The sequence below is a fragment of the Bos indicus genome, chromosome 11, assembly GCF_029378745.1.
Source record: "Bos indicus isolate NIAB-ARS_2022 breed Sahiwal x Tharparkar chromosome 11, NIAB-ARS_B.indTharparkar_mat_pri_1.0, whole genome shotgun sequence".
In the NCBI taxonomy this organism is placed as follows: domain Eukaryota; kingdom Metazoa; phylum Chordata; class Mammalia; order Artiodactyla; family Bovidae; genus Bos; species Bos indicus.
In genome coordinates, this window is record NC_091770.1 from 2,368,734 (window position 1) to 2,388,026 (window position 19,293).

Sequence of the window (19,293 nt, forward strand, 5' to 3'; positions counted from 1 at the left end):
ATTACTGTATAGCTCCCAGCTCCTTGGTGGCTTAGATGGTAAAGAATCTGCCTGCAATGTAGGAGAGGCAGGTTAGATCCCTAGATCAGGAAGATCCCCTGGAGAAAAGAATGGCTACCCATTCCAGTATTCTTGCCTGGAGAATCCCATGGACAGAGGAGCCTGGCGGGCTACAGTCCCTGAGGTCACAAAGAGTCTAAGCTACACGACTGAGCGACCAACACTTTCACTTTCATTGTATAGCTGGCAAAACCATGGAAATAGGTGAGAACATCAGGAACACCCTGTAGAGAAAACACTTGGGACCAATGTTTAGAAGCTTGTTAGAAAAGGAAGAGCTGGAAAAACTCAGAAAAGCATGGTGGTATAGAAGCCAAGAAGCCTCTGAAATCTCAGAGGCAGGCACTCTCTCAGGTGGGATGAGGCCTGAAAAGTGACCATTGGGTTTGGCAACATGGAAGTTGTGGGTGATGATGACGAGACAGTTTTCATAAAGTGGTGGGCATGGGAGCCACACCAGAGGGGTTGAAAAATGAGTAGGAGGTGAGGAAGTGGATATACAAAGTAACTATCAGTTGAAAGAATGGATGTATAATGTTAACGGGAAGGAGAGAAATTTGAGGAAAGACAATTCTGAGAAATAAGGTGTGGCTCAAATTTCCATTTTGAGTTTCCCTCTTGGACAGATTCCTCCTCTAGTGCTTTCTATATCTGTTTTTCTTCTCAGGTCCAACTTCCTTCCTTACATTGGTTGCAGTGCCCACATTCAAGTAGTCACAAGTCCTCTTGATTTAGCCTCTAAAAATGTCTATTGCATCCTTCCTATTTTTACTTTATTTTTCTTTTGTTTTGACCTCAGCTGAAGGTTCTGTTAATCATACCGTTTAGCTTGTGGGACGATATCAGGGAAACTTATAAAGCTGTATTTTTAATTCTCTTTTATCCTCAATCATCATTCCTTTCCTTCTCTTACTTGGACAGCCTTTTAAATTTATATATTTATTTTATTTTTGGATGTGCTGGGTCTTTGTTGCTGCACAGGCTCTCTGTTCGCAGCGAGCAGGAGGTACTCTTTGTTGTGGCGCGTGGGCTCAGTAGCTGTGGCTCCTGGGCCCTAGAGCCAGGGCTCAGTGGTGTGGCACAGGGGCTTCACTGCCACTCTGAGCTTCACTTCGGCACTGGGATCCTCCCGAACCAGGGATCACACCTGTGTCCTCCATCAGCAGGCGGGTTCTTTACCACTGAGCCACCAGGGAAGCCCATGGCAGCCTTTTAGTGTTCATTGTGTGTCACTAATGTGTTTTTATGAAACTAATGTGTTCTTATCTAACCTGTGTTATATTGTGGGAGTTTTTTCACATTACCAATTCTCAACCAGCCAAGGTATACATTCTTATTCTCATTTGGAGGATGAGGAAGCAAACCGTTAGAGCATTTACTTAAAATTTCTCCAGCTAGTAAGTGATGGAGCTGGAATTTGAAGCCAAGTCTTCTGATTCTTAAATCTGAAAACTGTCCCCAGGTTCCTTCAGCTCTCCCTTCCAGTGATCGTTTCTTGATCTACTCTCCTCGGCCGTGGCCATTCACCGTGTTGTCATACCTTGCTGCTGCTGCTGCTAAGTCGCTTCAGTCGTGTCTGACTCTGTGCGACCCCAGAGACGGCAGCCCACCAGGCTCCCCCGTCCCTGGGATTCTCCAGGCAAGAACACTGGAGTGGGGTTTATCATACCCTAGACCTTATCATTCGGAGAAGGCAATGGCACCCCACTCCAACACTCTTGCCTGAAAAATCCCATGGACCGAGGAGCCTGTTGGGCCACAGTCCATGGGGTCACTAAGAGTCGGACAAGACTCGGCGACTTCACTTTCACTTTCATGCATTGGAGAAGGAAATGGCAACCCACTCCAGTGTTCTTGCCTGGAGAATCCCAGGGACGGGGGAGCCTGGTGGGCTGCCGTCCGTGGGGTCGCACAGAGTCGGACACGACTGAATCGACTTAGCAGCAGCAGCAGCAGCAGCCCTTATCATTCTCAAGAACTGTGCCACTCTCATCCCAGTGCACCCTGCCTCTCCAACACTCCTGTCGCTCCAGCTTACTCCTCGTTCCCCAACTCCAACAGCCCTTTGACCCAGCAGACCTGTGTTCTGCTTTTCCCTGTCTCTCACCTCTCTCACGCCCTTGTTCCCCTCCTACATAGCTTACATTCCGTGGTCAATCAGTGTAATCACTTCCTTTCTTAACGCCCGTAACCCCTTACCCTCTTCTTGCCTCTTTACACTTGCTTGTGACAAAGTCACAACTCTGATTAATCCCTACTCTGCCCCACCCGCCTTGCACCCTTCATCTCACGGGGACCCTACAGATGCCCAGCAGTCACGCTGTATTCCCTGCTGCACCCAGCGTCCTTTTAGATGATGGTTTTCCTTGTTCCTGGCACTCTGGGAAAGCTGCTCTTGTCAGTAACTTCTAGGCTGCTAAATCTAACGGTCAGTTCTCCGTCCTCACTTAATTGACCTGTCAGGCGCATCTGATGTAGTGCACTACTCCTTCCTCCCCTGAAATATTCTCTTCACCTGACTTGTAGACCACCACCCTCTCCTCTACTTGTCATACATTACCCGTCTCTTCACTGATTCCTTGTGGTTCCCTTCTCTTTAAACTGTGAAGTATTCTAGGACTTAGCCTTTTGCTTTTTTCTAACTGTCCTCCTGTTTTTGGTCTTCTCATCCCCCGTAGCTTTGAGTATCCTCTCTGTGCTTACAACATCCACATATATATTAATATATCCAGCCCAAAACTTTTCCCTAAACTCTACATTTAAGTATCTGACTCTCTATCCCCGTTGAATGACTAGTAAGCCTCTGAAGCCCAGCAGGCACCAGACTGAGCCCCAACCTTGCCTCCTTTCTCCACAGATATGCTTCTTCTCTAGTCTTACTCTCTCGGGCCCTGGTAACTCCCTTCTATCAGTTGTTTAGAGCAGTGTTGTCGTTACCCTTCATTCTTCTGTTTCCTCTCATGCCCTACATTTAATCCACCAGGAAATCATCTTGGCTCTACTTTGAGACTATATCTTGTCTGACCTCTGCCTACCACCTCCACGGGCTTCCCTGGTGGCTCAGACGGTAAAGAATCTGCCTGCAATGAGGAAGGCCTGAGTTAGATTCCTGAGTCCGGAAGATCCCCTGGAGAAGCAAATGGAAACCCACTCCGGTATTCTTACCTGGAAAATCCCATGGACAGAGGAGCCTGGCGGGCTACAGTCTATACGGTTGCAAAGAGTTGGATACATTTGAGCAGCTACACTTTCTTTCTTTCTATTTTTTCTTTCTTGCTTTCTCTATTTCTACCACCTCCACCATCCCCTCTCTGGTCTGAGCCACCAGCATCTGTTGTCCTGGGGTTGGTGGTTGTTTAGTCGCTCAGTTGTGCCTGACTCTTACAGCCCCATGGACTATAGCCCACCAGGCTCCTCTGTCCATGGGATTTCCCAGGTAAGAATACTGGAGTGGCTTGCCATTTCCTTCTCCAGGGGATCTTCCCGACCCAGGAATCAAACTCGTGTCTGCTGAGGAAGGCTTTCTTATCTCTCCTTGCTATTCTTTGGAACTCTGCATTCAAATGGGTATATCTTTCCTTTTCTCCTTTGCTTTTTGCTTCTCTTCTTTTCACAGCTATTTGTAAGGCCTCCTCAGACAGCCATTTTGCTTTTTTGCCTTTCTTTTTCTTGGGGATGGTCTTGATCCCTGTCTCCTGTACAATGTTACGAACCTCCGTCCGTAGTTCATCAGGCACTCTATCAGATCTAGTCCCTTAAATCTATTTCTCATTTCCACTGTATAATCATAAGGGATTTGATTTAGGTCATACCTGAATGGTCTAGTGGTTTTCCCCACTTTCTTCAATTTAAGTCTGAATTTGGCAACAAGGAGTTCACGATCTGAGCCACAGTCATCTCCCAATCTTGTTTTTGCTGACTGTATAGAGCTTCTCCATCTTTGGCTGCAAAGAATATAATCAGTCTGATTTCGGTGTTGACCATTTGGTGATGTCCATGTGTAGAGTCTTCTCTTGTGTTGGAAGAGGGTGTTTGCTATGACCAGTGTGTTCTCTTGGCAAAATTCTATTAGCCTTTGCCCTGCTTCACTCCGTACTCCAAGGCCAAATTTGCCTGTTCTCCAGGTGTTTCTTGACTTCCTACTTTTGCATTCCAGTCCCCTGTAATGAAAAGGACATCTTTTTTGGGTGTTAGGTCTAAAAGGTCTTGTAGGTCTTCATTGAACCATTCAACTTCAGCTTCTTCAGTGTTACTGGTCAGGGCATAGACCTGGATTACCATGATATTGAATGGTTTGCCTTGGAAACGAACAGAGATCATTCTGTCGTTTTTGAGACTGCATCATTTTGGACTCTTTTGTTGCCTATGATGGCTACTCCATTTCTTCTAAGGGATTCCTGCCCACAGTAGTAGATATGGTGGTCATCTGAGTTAAATTCACCCATTCCAGTCCATCTTAATTCGCTGATTCCTAGAATGTTGACGTTCACTCTTGCCATCTCCTGTTTGACCACTTCCAATTTGCCTTGATTCATGGACCTAACATTCCAGATTCCTATGCAATATTGCTCTTGACAGTGTCGGACCTTGCTTCTATCACCAGTCACATCTACAACTGGGTGTTGTTTTTGCTTTGGCTCCGTCTCTTCATTCTTTGTGGAGTTATTTCTCCACTGATCTCCAGTAGCATATTGGGCACCTACTGACCTGGGGAGTTCTCTTTCAGTGTCCTATTTTTCGCCTTTTCATACTGTTCATGGGGTTTTGAACTCAAAGCAAGAATACTGAAGTGGTTTGCCATTCCCTTCTCCAGTGAACCACATTCTGTCAGACCTCTCCACCATGACCCACCCGTCTTGGGTGGCCCCACACGGCATGGCTTCGTTTCATTGAGTGAGACAAGGCTGTGGTCCGAGTGATCAGATTGGCTACTTTTCTGTAATTGTGGTTTCAGTCTGTCTGCCCTCTGATGCCCTCTCTCAGCGCCTGCCATCTTACTGGGGTTTCTCTTACCTTGGACGTTGGGTATCTCTTCATGGCTGCTCCAGCAAAGCACAGCTGCTGCTCCTTACCTTGGATGTGGGGTAGCTCCTCTTGGCCACCGCCCCTGACCTTGGATATGGGGGAGCTCCTCTTGGCCGCCACCCCTGACCTCGGACATGGGGGAGCTCCTCTCGGCCGCCACCCCTGACCTCGGACGTGGGGGAGCTCCTCTCGGCCGCCACCCCTGACCTCGGACGTGGGGGAGCTCCTCTTGGCCGCCACCCCTAACCTTGGACGTGGGGGAGCTCCTCTCGGCCGCCGCCCCTGACCTCGGACGTGGGGGAGCTCCTCTCGGCCGCCGCCCCTGACCTTGGATGTAGGGGAGCTCCTCTCGGCCGCCACCCCTGACCTCGGACGTGGGGGAGCTCCTCTTGGGCCCTTTGCCACTGGGCCAGCAGGGGAGCCCCCTGGCTGTTGGTAGTTCCCTGCTAATTGGTCTTCCTGCTCGTCCTTTCAGTCTGTTTTCAACAGAACAGCCATAGGGTCTTCACGAAGCATAAGTTAGATCACTTAATGCCTTTTCTAAGCATGTTCGATCACTTCCCTTCTCATGAAGGCCCAAGCCTTTACAGTGGCCCATAAGTAGGGCTCATACACCCCTACCCGTCGTCCCAGCCTTACTCTGTTGGGTGCTCCTGAGCCACCAGGCCTCGCAAATCTGACACCCCGTGACCTCTCTCACTTCCCCCACATCCCTCTTGCACCACACTGGCCCCCGGGTGTGCCAGGCATGTACCTGCCTCTGTACTCACTGTTCCCCCGGCTTCCACGTGACCTCCCACAGACATCCACATGGTCTTGATTCTGATGTGATGTTCTCGCTGAAACATTTCTTGACCACTGTATTAAAAATGACCTCCCACCTCCATTCCCCAGTCCTGTTCCCTTTCCATGCTTTACTTTTCTCCAGAGCTTGTATCTCCATCTAACATGCCATCCATTTTCTAACTTCCTGTTATGAAAATGTTCAAACACACCAGGGACATGGAAAGACGAAGACAGTAGAGTCTCACACTCACAACCCAAACCCAACGTTGTTAACACTTTGCCACATTTACTCTTCTTCCCTGTCACATGCATACTTCATTGCAGGGGGCACAAGTTCAGTCCCTGGTCAGGGAACTAAGATCCTACATGCCCAGAGAAAAGAAACATTTTTCCCTCTGCAGTTAGTAAGTAATCTTTGGGTGACTCTGTTTATTTTACATATTTGTATTGTTTTTTCTGTCTCCCTGCTGGGATTAGAACCCAGTCTGTCTGACACGATAGCCCATACCTCACCCTTATCTCAGCATCTCGCCTTCTCTATCTTGCCTGGCATTATGGTTGAACATGTCTGTTGTTCTGCTAGTTTGTGGGCTTCTCAGAGGCAGTGACTTTTTCTTAACCACCTTTATATCCCATATGGTGCTTTAGGTTCACAGTAACTGCACAGTGGGTATTTGTCCAGACTGGCAGGAAGCATCAGAAACCCCTCACTCGCCAAGTAACTCGAACTATAGAGGTTGTGTGTGTGTGTGTGTGTGTTAAGTAGTGTCTGACTCTTTGAGACTCCATGGGCTGTAGCCCGCCAGGCTCCTCTGTCCATGGGATTTCCCAAGTAAGAAGACTGGAGTGGCTTACCATTTCCTTCTCCAGGGTTCTTCCCAGCTCAGGGATTGAACCCACGTCTCCTGCACTGACAGGCAGATTCTTTACCACTGCACCACCTGAAGCCCATAGAGGTTGTACCACAGAATATTAGAATTGGGAAAGATCTTGGTGGGAGATGCTCAGTGAGTGTCCGCCCTGCGACAGGCTGCGGCCCCCCTTTAGACATGGGGAGTGTCCTGCTGAACTTTTCCTGAGCCAGTGTTTCGTTCCCTCGCCCTTAGCCACAATGAAGAACTCTCCTTCAGGGCCCCGTGGACGCCACCACAGCACTGCCTCACCTGCAGAGTGGGCGTTCCCCACGGCCCTGCCCCGGAAGGCCCCTCTCAACACTCCTGGCACCCCAGTCCTTGAAGACTTCCCTCAGAATGATGATGAGAAGGAGAAGCTGCAGCGGAGGCGCTCCAGGGTCTTTGACCTGCAGTTCAGCACAGACTCCCCACGTTTGCTGGCCTCCCCCTCTGGCAGGTGAGTGGGCACTGGGCCGCCTCATTGTGGCAGCCACCGCATCATGGGTCATGCGGGTTTGCATCACCATAGTACCTCATGGTTTCTAGGTCTGGATTCTCAACAGCGCCCATTTCATTTGTTTTTCCTTTAGGAATGTTGAAATTTCAGCGACAATGCCCAAGTTTACAAACACACAGATTACTGAACATTACTCCACCTGTATCAAACTGTCTACTGAAAATGTGAGTGTCTGCTGGATTAATCAGTAAAGATTTCGCAGCCTGGTCGGAGAGGAGGTCTAGCCTTGGTTCTGTAGAGAGTGCACGGTCGGTGATGGTGCACTTACACTTTCAGTGACTCTTCCATGCTGGTGTTTTCAGTGTGGTTTTACTGTTTCTTATAGACCATGGCCACCCCTGTGACAAGTTGCCTGACCCCTCTAGTGTGACTAGAGAGGCAGCATACTAGAGTTAGTAGTGTAGTTCTGGAGCTAAACAGTAGATAGATCCTAGGCTTGTGGACTCGTTGTGAGTCCTAGAATTGGCCTGAGTTGAAATTCTGTCTCGGCCACTTACACACTGCGTGGCCTTGGCAAGGCACCCAGCCGTTGTGCCCCAGGGTCCTGCTCTGTGAAATGAGAGTGAGCTATCCCTGCCTCAGAGATGCTCTGAGGGGCACTGAGCCCCTCTGTCAGCACCTAGAACAGGGCGTGCGCACAGGGACACTCGGGAGTTGTGCCGTCACTGCAGACCTCGAGAAGGAAGAAGTGCACACAGGGACTTGGCTGCAGCACCAGGTGTGGGTGGGGTTCGATGTCTGTGTTGAGATGTGGGCTATTCCTGTTGCAAACTTAGCTTCCCCTTGTCAGGGCAGCGTTGTTTACATGAGCCTAGGCTCTAAATGACAGGCCTTTCTGCAATTTTCTGTTTTCAGAAAATCACCACCAAGAATGCTTTCGGCTTGCACTTGATTGATTTTATGTCAGAGATTCTTAAACAGAAAGATGCCGAACCGACCAACTTTAAAGTAAGAAGGATGTCCACCTACTCTTGCATCTGAGTGAATGCTGATGATGACTAATATTTAACACAGCACAATGATTGGATTCTACCAATACACGCGAGGCTTCCTTGTTTAGGACACTTTATTACCTACTTTACTTTCTTTCCTAAACTGATGAAGAGCTGATATCTTTCCATTATGTTCTGTTTATTCCCTATCAGTTTTAGGGGGATCTTTGTCATTTTTTTCTTAAGGGCAAGTAAATATTTGATGCAGATTGCTGTGTTTTGCCTGTTCAGCTGCTCCTTTCTCTGATCCACACGCGTACCCCTCTGCTTGTTTGACCAGGTAGCTGCCGGCACTTTGGATGCCAGCACCAAGATCTATGCTGTGCGGGTAGATGCCGTGCATGCCGACGTATACAAAGTCCTAGGGGGGCTGGGCAAGGACGCGCCACCTCCGGAAGAAGCAGAGGACCATGGTGCAGGTATACGGGCTGGGATCTGAATATAAGGGACTTTTCAAAGGACATAGCAGGTAGTTGTTCAGGTAACATGCTGGAATGAAGTCACAGGAAATAGTTCCCATTTTATTGAAGACATGGACTTTTTTCAGAATTGTATTTCAGAAGATAATCAAACACTAGATTTGCTTGTTTGTTTTGGAAAAGAGAAGGGCCTTATAAAAGCTTTTGAATTTTATTTAGACAAGATTGAGTAAACATCACCAACTAGGGAGCTTCTGATTTGGGGGGATGTGTCTTTGGAAATTGACTTGTATCAGAAGCCAGATACTTAATTTAGTAGCTTGGTTTCTCCCTCCCCTGAGGATTAGATGTGCCTGCTGCTTTGAGGGGATGGTGTGTGTTGCAGTGATGATCACTCTTTAGAGTTTGAAGAGCTTGTATTGATAGATTCAGTCACATGCTCCAAAGCAGCCCCTACAGTGCACAGTCTTACTCCTTCTCACAGATGGAAGTGCAACTGAAACAGGAACAGCCAAGAAGGCCCCAAAGCCAAGGAAGAAGCACTCGTGCAAAACCATCGAGCAGAATGTAAACAACCTCAATGTTTCCAGCGCTGATCGAAAGTGCGAGGTGAGGAACTGTGTGCCCAGTGTGGTCTCTGACTAATTCAGAACCTCAGAGGTGGAAGTGCTGGTATGTGCTTGTTCGGGCCTCAGGGTAGTAAAACATTCAGCTGGTCTCTCTGCATTGTCATCCTTCAGCTTTTCAGTGAAGACTGAAGAGGGCCGGTCCCTGTTTTCCCCCGTTTTCAGAATGAGTACATTACGGTGTGTCTGCAGGCACATCTTGCTGCCCTAGGCCTGTGACAGCCCGTTCAGTCCTCACAGCACCCTTGCTCCAGTTTATGAGGAGCTAATTGAGGCACATGAAGCTAAGCGATCTGCCTCCAGAGTCCTTGCTGTAAACAACCTTACATGATTTAGCAAATCCAAGGAATCTGCTTAAAGGAATGATTCCAGAGGCTTCTTTATAAATTAGCAGTTAATTTAAAGCAAACAGATATTTCTACAAATTTAAAAACAATTTTGTTAATGAAAACAATTTCAGTGAACATTCTTGTACATATTTGCATTTTTGTGGGAGTATATTTGTAAAAAAAAAAATTCTGAGACACGGAATTTCTGTTGCCCTTAGAAATGGTTGTATCAATTTACTCTCCCACCAACAATGGGCTCAGTTATTTCTCTTATCTGCACAACATTAGCAAATGGTGATTAATGTCACGAGAGTGGAATTGATCTCCAGGGGAACAAGTGTACATGGAAAAAGGACTAGGGCCCTGGGGTACCCGTATCTTAAGAGTTCAGAAAGCTGACTAAGAAACGTCCAGTGGCTGGGGGAAAACAAGGAGAATGTGGTATTGAAATGAGAGTTTCAGGGAGGGGGGAAATGGTCAACTGTGTCAAATATGGCGGCCTTAGGCCTTGGTGAGCTTGGAGAAGGGGCCCTGGGGAGGTGCAGCCCAGGCCTCCAAGGAAGGGGTGCCCCCTGGCTGAGTTTGAAGGAGGGGCCTGGGGCTCAGGACCCAGACCTCTGAGGAGGGCATCCCTGCTGGTGCTGGTGTCTCTTTCTGGCTCTGGATAAGGTTGGTTCTGTGAGCGTCAGTACGAAGCGCAAGTGAAGTTCGGCTGCTGCCTCAGGTGGGCCTGCTGCTGCTGGGGCGGGCCGTCACTGCTGCCTGACACTCCCAGGAACCAGAGTCCTGCGGAAAGAAGCGGTCCCTTCTCCTTCCAGCCCTACCAGCTCCCTCTAGTGCCTCCTTTTGGTGGAGCCCAGTAGGGAGCTGCTGACACAACTGAGATGTGGCCTCTGACCCAGCATCACAGGGCAGAGCATAGATGGTAGGCTTGGAGCTGAGTGGCAATAGCTTAATAACTGGCAGAGAGCCAGAGTCTTGTAATACCCACTTTCAAGAAGATTCTGTTGGTCGGGGGACAGGGAGAAAGCAAACATGAAAAATGTCACCTGTTGGGAAATTTAGGTGAAAGGTAAACAGAGATTCTTATGACTACTTCAACATCCTTGTAGGTTTGAAAATTTTTTCGTAAAAAATTGGGAGAGGAAAACAAGTGGGGAGAGAGGAACAGTTTTGCTGTAAATTGGGGCAGAGTAATAGAATGGCAAATGCAGGGAAAGTAAGGTCCAGAGTTTGTGTGGGGTTTTTTTGTTTTCTTTCCTAAACAATGATGTAGTATTTATTGACATGGGAATATTTGCAGAATATATTCTTTTTTTTATTTTTAAAAACTCTTTCAGGTATAATTTATTTACAATGTTATATTAGTTTTGAGTGTACAATATAGTGATTCAAAATTTTCATAGGTTATACTCTAAAGTTACTGTAAAATATTGGCTGTATTCCTTGTGCTGGGCATTATGTTCTTAGAGCTTCTTTATTTTGTACACAGTAGTTTAAACCTTTTAGTCCTGCACCTCTCACGTCCCTCCCTCCTCTCCACTGGTAAACACTAGTTTGTTCACTATGTCTTTGAGTCTGTTTCTATTTTGTTGTATACATGCTTTGTTTTATTTTCTAGATTTCATATATAAGTGATAACATATAGTATTTGTCTATGACTGGCTTATTTCACTAAGCGTAATAACCTCCAGGTCCAGCCATGTTGTTGCAAATGGCAAATCATCTTTTTTTTTTAATGGCTGAGTAGTATTCCATTGTGTGTGTGTGTGTGTGTGTGAGTAAATGTGTATATACACACATGCATATACACACACACACACACACACACAGCATCTTCTTTATCCATTCATCTGTTGATGGATACTTAAGTAAATAATTATTGTAAATTAATTATTGTAAAATAATTAAAGTAAATAACTATTGTAAATAATGCCACGATGAACATTGAGATGCATGTACTATATACCTTTTGAAGTCAGTGTTTTCATTTTCTTCAGATGTATACCCAGGAGTGGAATTACTGGATTATATGGTAGTCCTGTTTTTAGTTTAATGAGGAACCTCTATACTGTTCTCCATAGTGGCTGCTAATTTCCCTACATACAGTCTCACCAACCATATACTAGGGTTTCCTTTTCTCCACAAAGTATTTGTTATTTGTGGTCTTTTTAACGGTAGCGATTCTGACAGGTGTGAGGTGGTACTTCGTTGTTCTGGTTTCCGTTTCTCCGATGGTTGGCAGTGTTGCACATCTTTTCATATGTCTGTTTGGCATCTGTATGTCTTCTCTGGGAAAATGTCTGTTTACATCTTCTGCACAGTTTTTGATAAAGTTTTGTTTTTCTGATTACTTAATTGTATGAGCTATTTATATATTTTGGATTTTAATCCCTTATCAGTCATATCACTTGCAATTATTTCCTCCCATTCAGTAGACTGTGTCTTCATTTTGTCAGTGGTTTCCTTTGCTGTGCAAAGCTTTTAAGTTTAACTGGGTCTCATTTGTTTATTTTTGCTTTTGTTTCCTTTGTCTTAGGAGACAGATCCAAAAAATAATGTTATGATTTATATGAAAGAGTGTCTGCCTCTGTTTTCTTCTAGGAGTTTCGTGGTTTCCAGTCTTACATTTAGGTCTTCAGTCCATTTTGTTTATCTTTGTGTAGGTGTTAGAGAGTGTTCTGACTTCATTCTTTTGTATGTAGCTGTCCAGTTTTCCCAGCACCACTTATTAAAGAGACTGCCTTCTCCTCATTGTTTATTCTTGCTCCCTTTGTCATAGATTAATAGACCATAAGTGCATGTGTTCATTTCTGGGCTTTTTATCATGTTCCATTGATCTCTATGTCTTGTCTTTTTCTTTTTAAATTTTATTTTACTTTCGGCTGCAGTGGGTCTTTGCAGTGGGTCAGAAGGCTGAGCGTGGGCTTTGTCTAGCTGTGGTGAGAGGCAGCTACTCCAGTTGCAGTGGTGGGCTTCCCATTGCAGCCTGCTGCTGGATGTGGGCTTTCTCTGGTTGTGGCGAGAGTTGCAGCATGTGGGCTTCCCATTGCAGCCTGCTGCTGCAACTGGGCTCCGGGGCCCGTTGGCTCCAGTAGTTGCGGCATGCAGGCTCAGTAGCCCCATGGCATGTGGAATCTTCCCAGACCAGGGATTGAACCCATGTCCCCTGCATTGGCAGGCAGATTCTTAACCACTGGCATACCTGTGAAGTCCCTATGGGTCTGTTTTTTGTGCCAATACCATAGTGTTTTGATTTTTGTAGTTTTGTAGTATACTCTGGGAGCATGAATTCCGTTCTTTCTCAGGATTGTTTTGGCTATTCGGGGTCTTTTGTGTTTCCGTACAAATTTTATAATTCTGTGTTCTTATTCTGTGAAAAATACCCTTTTTAAAAAAATGGGAGAATTAGCAGCGTGTTTACTTGTTGATGGCACCCATCTAGTGGAGAAAGAATTATTGATGATGCAGAAAAGGGAGGATAAATGTTAGGGTGGTGTTTGAGTGTGTGAAGAGGTCAAGGAGTAGACAGCTTGGATGGGGCTTGGCGGAGGAGCACAGTGGCTGATGAGCAATGGGGCTTGAGTGTGTGCACGTGGGCACATTCTGGATATCCTCTTCTGGCTGTGTCTCCCCTTCCACCCACTCCTGCCCCATCAGTGAAGTAAGCCAGGTCTTCGACCGACAGCGAGTGTAGAGGAGGAACGTGTTGGAGATTTGAGGAGAGAATTAGGTAGGAGAGACTCGTCCAGGAGGGTGTTGAGTGGAGGGACTAGGGAAACGTAGTCTGGTGGCCAGTCAACACTTGGGTCTCCCTGAGATCTTCCTGGACCAGGGATGGAACTGGTGTCCCGGTGTTGGCAGTGGGTCTTAGCCACTGACCGCCAGGGAAGTCCCTCACCACCATTCGTGCACGTGCTTTGGTGCTACACGGAATGTCCAACGGCGTGGCTGGACGTTCTCTTTTCCGGCCATCTTCTTTCTTCCCAGGTAAACCCAATTCTGGGGAGCCTGAGGACGCTTACACTGGCCTCTCCATTGTCCTAGAGAGAGCACAAGAGTGAGCAGTGCCGCTCCCTGCAAGCCTGCGGCTATCGGGCTGTGGTCTGTTTATGCAAGTGAATCAACAGGGTGTTGAAGAGACACCGAGATTCCCCCACTTCGGAAAGCCTTTTTTGCTCTGTAACCTCCAGTAAACTTGTAATAACTGAAAGAATGGAAGATAAAGAAGGAGGAGGGGATGCACACAAACCTAAAATTTAAAGTTTCAACAGAACTTCCAGCTTGTTGAACCCACATTCTCTGGATGGTGGCAGAAGATGGGGAAGCAGATGTTCTGTGGGTGGGTCTGGACCAACTGAGAACCCTTGTTTGCGTGTGAGCTGATCTGGTTTGGACAGATTCTACTGTGTGCAGAATTCTTGCTGCCACGGGGGGTCCAGCCTGCTTCTGTTCTAGTTCTTCAAGCCAGGACCGCACAGACAGACAATGTGAGGAAGGCCAAGGCTCCTACTCAGGAGACCGGAGTGGGTGGAGGTCAGAGTTTACGAAAGAGGTGAGAGTTGCCTTGGGCCATGAAGGGTGGGTAGGTGTTTGCCAGGTGGTGACAGGAAGGGGACTCTGGGCAGAAGCACAAGCAGAGGTCATGAAGCAGAGAAAGTTCTGGTTCCTTCAGCAGCTGGACAGTGTCCAAGTTGGACTGGAGGGGAGGATTTACTCCTGAAATGACTCTAGACTTCAACCTGCAGTCTGCTGTCTACCAAGGCCTGCTTTTACTGCTTCTCTCCCCTGCTGGGACCCTTATTTCAAAGAGTTCATTTTTCCAGACTGCATAGCCGGCAGTGATTCATTTTCCCATCCAGTCACTCAAAGATGTAAGTCAAATCTAATTCACATGAAAGAACCATTGTTCTCACACTGATGTGATCTAATTCTAGGCAAAAATGAGGAAAGTTATCTTAGTGTTTTCAGCTGTTAATGTGGGTTGATGTGCAGATTTCATGTGGACTCTTTGAAATGCTGAGTTTCGGTAACTACCTGCATAAGACTTTGGAGGTGTGGGATCCAGGAGGAAAACCATTGCTGTGGTGAGCCTGTGAGGAAGGGCATGTGAGTAGCACCTCTGGTATTTTTAGGATAAGGCATAGGAGAGACCAGAGACAAGGGTTAACTCAGGCAGGGGTTATATTAATGGCAGTGAGGGTGGGAAGGACAAGGTAGGTGGTAGAGACGGGCCCACCAGGAAAGCCCACCAAGCCTTGTGCTGACTGGGTGAGGGGTGAGGAGGCAGAGCGCAGGGGTGCCGTGCGTGCTGTTCTGGGGCTTGCGTATCAGGAAGTGAGAGGAGAATCTCAGTTCTGGTGAGGTTGGGCTCAGGGTTGAGGGGGCCAGTAAAGAGCCAGAGAGCCATGTCCATCCTCATAATTGAGGGCTCTGTCTGCAGAGTAGCCTTGTCCTAAGCCGTCAGGAAGACCTGTGAACCCAATACCAGCCTCTTCCCTGTCACTGGCCTCCTGGAGAGTCCGAGGCGGCTCCTGCCCTCTGGCCACACATACCTGTGCGCCTGTGCCTGGCCCCATGCTGCTGTGGGGCTTGATGACACATGGTTATGCCCCTCCTGCACCCTGGCCTCAGCCTTGGGGGTCTTCTGACCACCTCTCCCCTGTGTCACCCAGCCATCTAACCCTGATGACTCTGCCTGTCCTTTGCCTGATCTCTTATTTGGGTTCTTTCTTCCACATCTTTGAAAATATTGTTGTTCAGAGGATTGATGGGATTCTGTGAATCCCTCACAGAAACTTTTTATAAATCAGCCGAGTTTGTTGTGATAGCATTCTACTAGAGATAGATGTTCAAAAAGTGACGGTGGACGGGCGTCCCTTGTGATCCAGGGGTTGAGAGTCTGCCTGTCAGTGCAGGGGACGTGAGTTCGATCCCTAGTCTGGGAAGGTTCTATATGCCGCGGAGCAGCTAAGCCCGTGCTCCATGACTACAGAGCCAGTGCTCTAGAGCTCTCCAGTCACCACCACTGAAACCCGCTCACCTAGAGCCTATGCTCCAGAACAAGAGAAACCACTGCAATGAGAAGCCTGCGTGCAGCAATGAAGACCCAGCACAGCCAAATAAATAAAATCTTCACAGAGCCCACACTTGACTGTGCAGAGACCAGCAGAAGGTCCCTGTCCGGGAATACTGTGGGCAAGCCCGCTGGCCAGGTGTCAGCTTCTCACCACTCACTGTGTGCCTTTCTCCCTCCGAGCTCACACAGCCCTCCTTTTGAAGCAAGGGGGGCGGTTTTACCTGGTCGGTTGATCATGTGCAGAGACATTCTGATCCCGTAGATGCAGCTGCGCACGAGCAGGGTCCAGTGAATGGGGTTTCCTGTTTCCTTTGGCTGCGTCCCGTAACTCTGGGGGTCCCCTCTGTTTCTGCACTCAGGTCGACCCCATGTTCCAGAAGACGGCAGCCTCGTTTGACGAGTGTAGCACAGCAGGTGTGTTTCTCTCCACCCTCCACTGCCCAGACTACAGGAGCGAGCTGCTCTTCCCCGCCGACATCCAGACCCTCTCCAGCGGGGAGCCTCCCGAGCTGCCGGATTTGGGCTGGGTGGAAATGACCGACTTAAAAGGTGAGTCCAGTGCCGGCTCTTAGCAGAGCAGTTCAGTCATCAGAGAGGTTTCTGTATATAACCATGGCTAGCAAGCCCACTGCGCTCTTGTGTTGCTTATTTACCCAGAAGGTTCCTCTGGAAAGACAAAGTGGGCTCTTTTTTTTTCAGGAGAAACTCACTTTTAGCTTCTCTGCAGCATGGAGTCTTGAACAGTAGTAGCCAGTGCTCATGGCTTATGTGTCCTAAGGCCTTCTGGTGCCCTGTGGGCTGGTGGTTCTCTGGAGGATGAGAGTTTGGACTTGGGAAAGGGACTGTAAGAGACTTGCTGCACCAGAGGCCTTGTGTTCACGTGTTATTAACCCAGGGGACCCTGAGGAGAAAAGGGCTGTATGAACTGTCTTCAGAATCCCCCATGGTGGTCTGAGAACAGATCTGTCCTGCCGTCAGTCCCCTATACTGGCTTAGCAGTGGTTTCCGCCACCCCCTGCCGCCCATCCAGCCTGTCCCCTCCCACTGCTGGGGGTCCTCTGAGGATGTGGTGGGCAGTGTGAAGGCCAGGCACTAGCGTGGGACAATTTTGTGGTACATGGAATTTATCCTCCCCTCTGCAGGACCACACCGATATTATGGTGCACGTCCTCCTCCTGTCCTTGTCTAGAATTTGCTAAGAATTACTGGTTAGTACTAACAGTTGTCCAGGGGTGTGCACTCAGATGGGGCTCTAATCCTGTGAGGTGGGTAATCTGTACCTAGTTTGGTCGTTGTTCAGTCACTAAGTCATGTTCAACTCCTTTGGGACCCCACGAGCTGCAGCCTGTCAGGCTTCTCTGTTCATGGAATTCTCCAGGCAAGAATACTGGAATGGGTAGCCATTCCCTTCTCCAGGGGTCTTCCCGACCCAGGGAGCAAACCCACGTCTCCTGCATTGCAGGCAGATTCCTTACCTCTGAGCCATTAAGGAAGCCCGTACCAAGTTTATTTTGGGCTACAGTACGTGACACTGCACAATTGTCTGTGCAGTTAGTACGCTTTAAGGATGGGTTTTTGGTTTCCCAGCTCCAGCATGGGACACAGAGTCCATTCCAGAGTCAAAAAGTCTGTGCTTCAGGCTTCTGCTCTGGTGTTTTCCCGATTCATGGAACACCAGTGTGGAGCCTACCTCTGGCACTGGTGTGAGCCTGAGCACACGTCCTCTCCTGGGAGAGCGGTCAGCACACAGGTGGGTGGCCGGCCAGCCTCTGTCCGAGGACAGGAGGTGGCTGCACCGTGGCTGCGCCTCCCCCTCCATGGGGCTGCTCCCTGTCCGAGGACAAGAGGTGGTTGTGCCTCCCCCTCCCCGCGGCTGCTCCATCATCTCCAGGGGCTGAGGCACGTCTCCAGCCTGCTCTGATCCTTCTTTGTGATCTTCCTGTCCTCCCAGCGGCCCTGCAGCAGTGTGCGGAAGATCGCCAAATCTGCCCTTCCCTGGCCGGCTTCCAGTTCACTAAATGGGACAGTGAAGCACATAATGAGGTGTGGTCAATTTCTGGACTTCTAAGGGCCCTGGGCATTTCTCCAGCAGCTCGTGGTTTCAGTGAGATGGCCTGAGATGAGTTCTGCCCAGTGGGAACCAAAACTGTGGCATCATTTTTATTTAGCTGGCAGTAGTACAGAAAGTATTTGCTTTGGCTCCTCCATAGGGACTGAACACTGGGGCAGGGCTGGGAGTGGGGCTGTGCGCTGCCCTCCGCAGGCCCGTTAAACAGCTGGGAGTAGCGTGTGGGGATCAGTTTCGTGTTTCTTCCTGTCTGCCCCCTAGGGGAAGGCAGTCCTTCCATTCCTGGGTTCACAGTCTTATCAGATTTACTCTCAAACATGGCTGTCCCAGTGGCCTCTGGTCTCAGGCTGCTGTCAAGCTCAAGGAATTTCCTGCTCTTCAGAGTTGAGTCCCTTGGCACAGAGTTTCCTGAGAAATTGTCATGTGTGAAGTTTTCCTCTATTTTTAGCCTGGCCCCCTTTAGTCTACTTACTACAACCTCCAAAATAAATGGTCTCCATGGAAAACTGTTTAAACATGGGGTTAAAGGATGCAGATTCCAGTTTTGTGTTTTACAAAATGTGCCTGACCACAATCCAGCTCCATCCTGTGCGCACAATATAAACTTCCTCAGCGCTCTGCTGTTGAGAGAACGCTGGCTCCGCGGAGGCGGGCGTGGGGAGGAAGGCACCTCCAGTGGGGCGGTCTCCCCGCAGTGGCGGGGTGGTGATGGGAGTGGGCTGGTGATGGGAACGTGGGGGACTGGGGAGCTCTCCGTCTCTTCCAGTCAGTGTCGGCTCTGGTGGACAAGTTTAAGAAGAAGGATCAGGTGTTTGACCTCGATGCCGAGGTGGAGGACAGTGACTGCGAGGACTTCCCCAACGGGCCCCTGGAGGATGACTTCGATGCCAATGATGAAGCAGACCAGACCGAAGCTGGGGATCGCACCGAGCTCAGGAGCTGGAAGGAGCCCTGCCAGGTTCAAAGCTGCCAGTAAGGCGCTCAGGGCCTCGGGAAGTGTTCCCATAGCAGTTCTCCCAGACGTCCTGCTGGGACAGTCCGATTTTGTCTCTGTGGTCTGCTAGGCTGGTGTGTCTTGTTACGCAGGCTGAGCCATTCTGACTCACGATGGAATCAATCTGCCTTGGAATACCGGCTCAGCCACTTGCTGGTCATAAGCCTGACATTTCAGGAGTCGATAAGCATGAGACTACGACATAAAAAGCTGGGCTATAGTAGCTCCTTTAGTGGCGGCTGTCATCACCACTTCCATTTTGGTAGCACGGACTGTGCTGCCTTTCAAGCCCCTGGACGTGGTCTGGCTTTTGGCTGAATCACTCCATCTCAGTTGTAGGCAGAAAACAGGCTTATGTATTGATTACTGAGAAAACGTGGGCCCAACCTAAAGGGCAGAGGGGTCTGAGCAGAGTTGGTTATCAGATTGGTAGACTGGGGATGAGCAAAGCAAGGAAAACTAAGGCAGCAGGTAAAATTGAGCATATGAGATTGAGGAGATGGTA

The 19,293-nt window shown here is 48.6% G+C and overlaps 1 protein-coding gene across 2 annotated transcripts in view; it reads left to right on the top strand.

Annotated features, from left to right (window-relative positions):
- Positions 1-19,293, top strand: part of NCAPH (non-SMC condensin I complex subunit H) — a 37,476-nt gene that overhangs the window by 4,757 nt on the left and 13,426 nt on the right. Inside the window, exons 2-9 of one of the 2 annotated variants that reach the window (XM_019969678.2) lie at positions 6,978-7,221; positions 7,355-7,445; positions 8,137-8,229; positions 8,554-8,692; positions 9,177-9,301; positions 16,086-16,275; positions 17,678-17,769; positions 18,561-18,766. In XM_019969678.2, coding sequence (XP_019825237.2) covers positions 6,978-7,221; positions 7,355-7,445; positions 8,137-8,229; positions 8,554-8,692; positions 9,177-9,301; positions 16,086-16,275; positions 17,678-17,769; positions 18,561-18,766 — 1,180 coding nt within the window. The remainder of the gene's footprint in view (positions 1-6,977; positions 7,222-7,354; positions 7,446-8,136; positions 8,230-8,553; positions 8,693-9,176; positions 9,302-16,085; positions 16,276-17,677; positions 17,770-18,560; positions 18,767-19,293) is intronic. The other variant, XM_070798201.1, reaches the window with a different exon arrangement.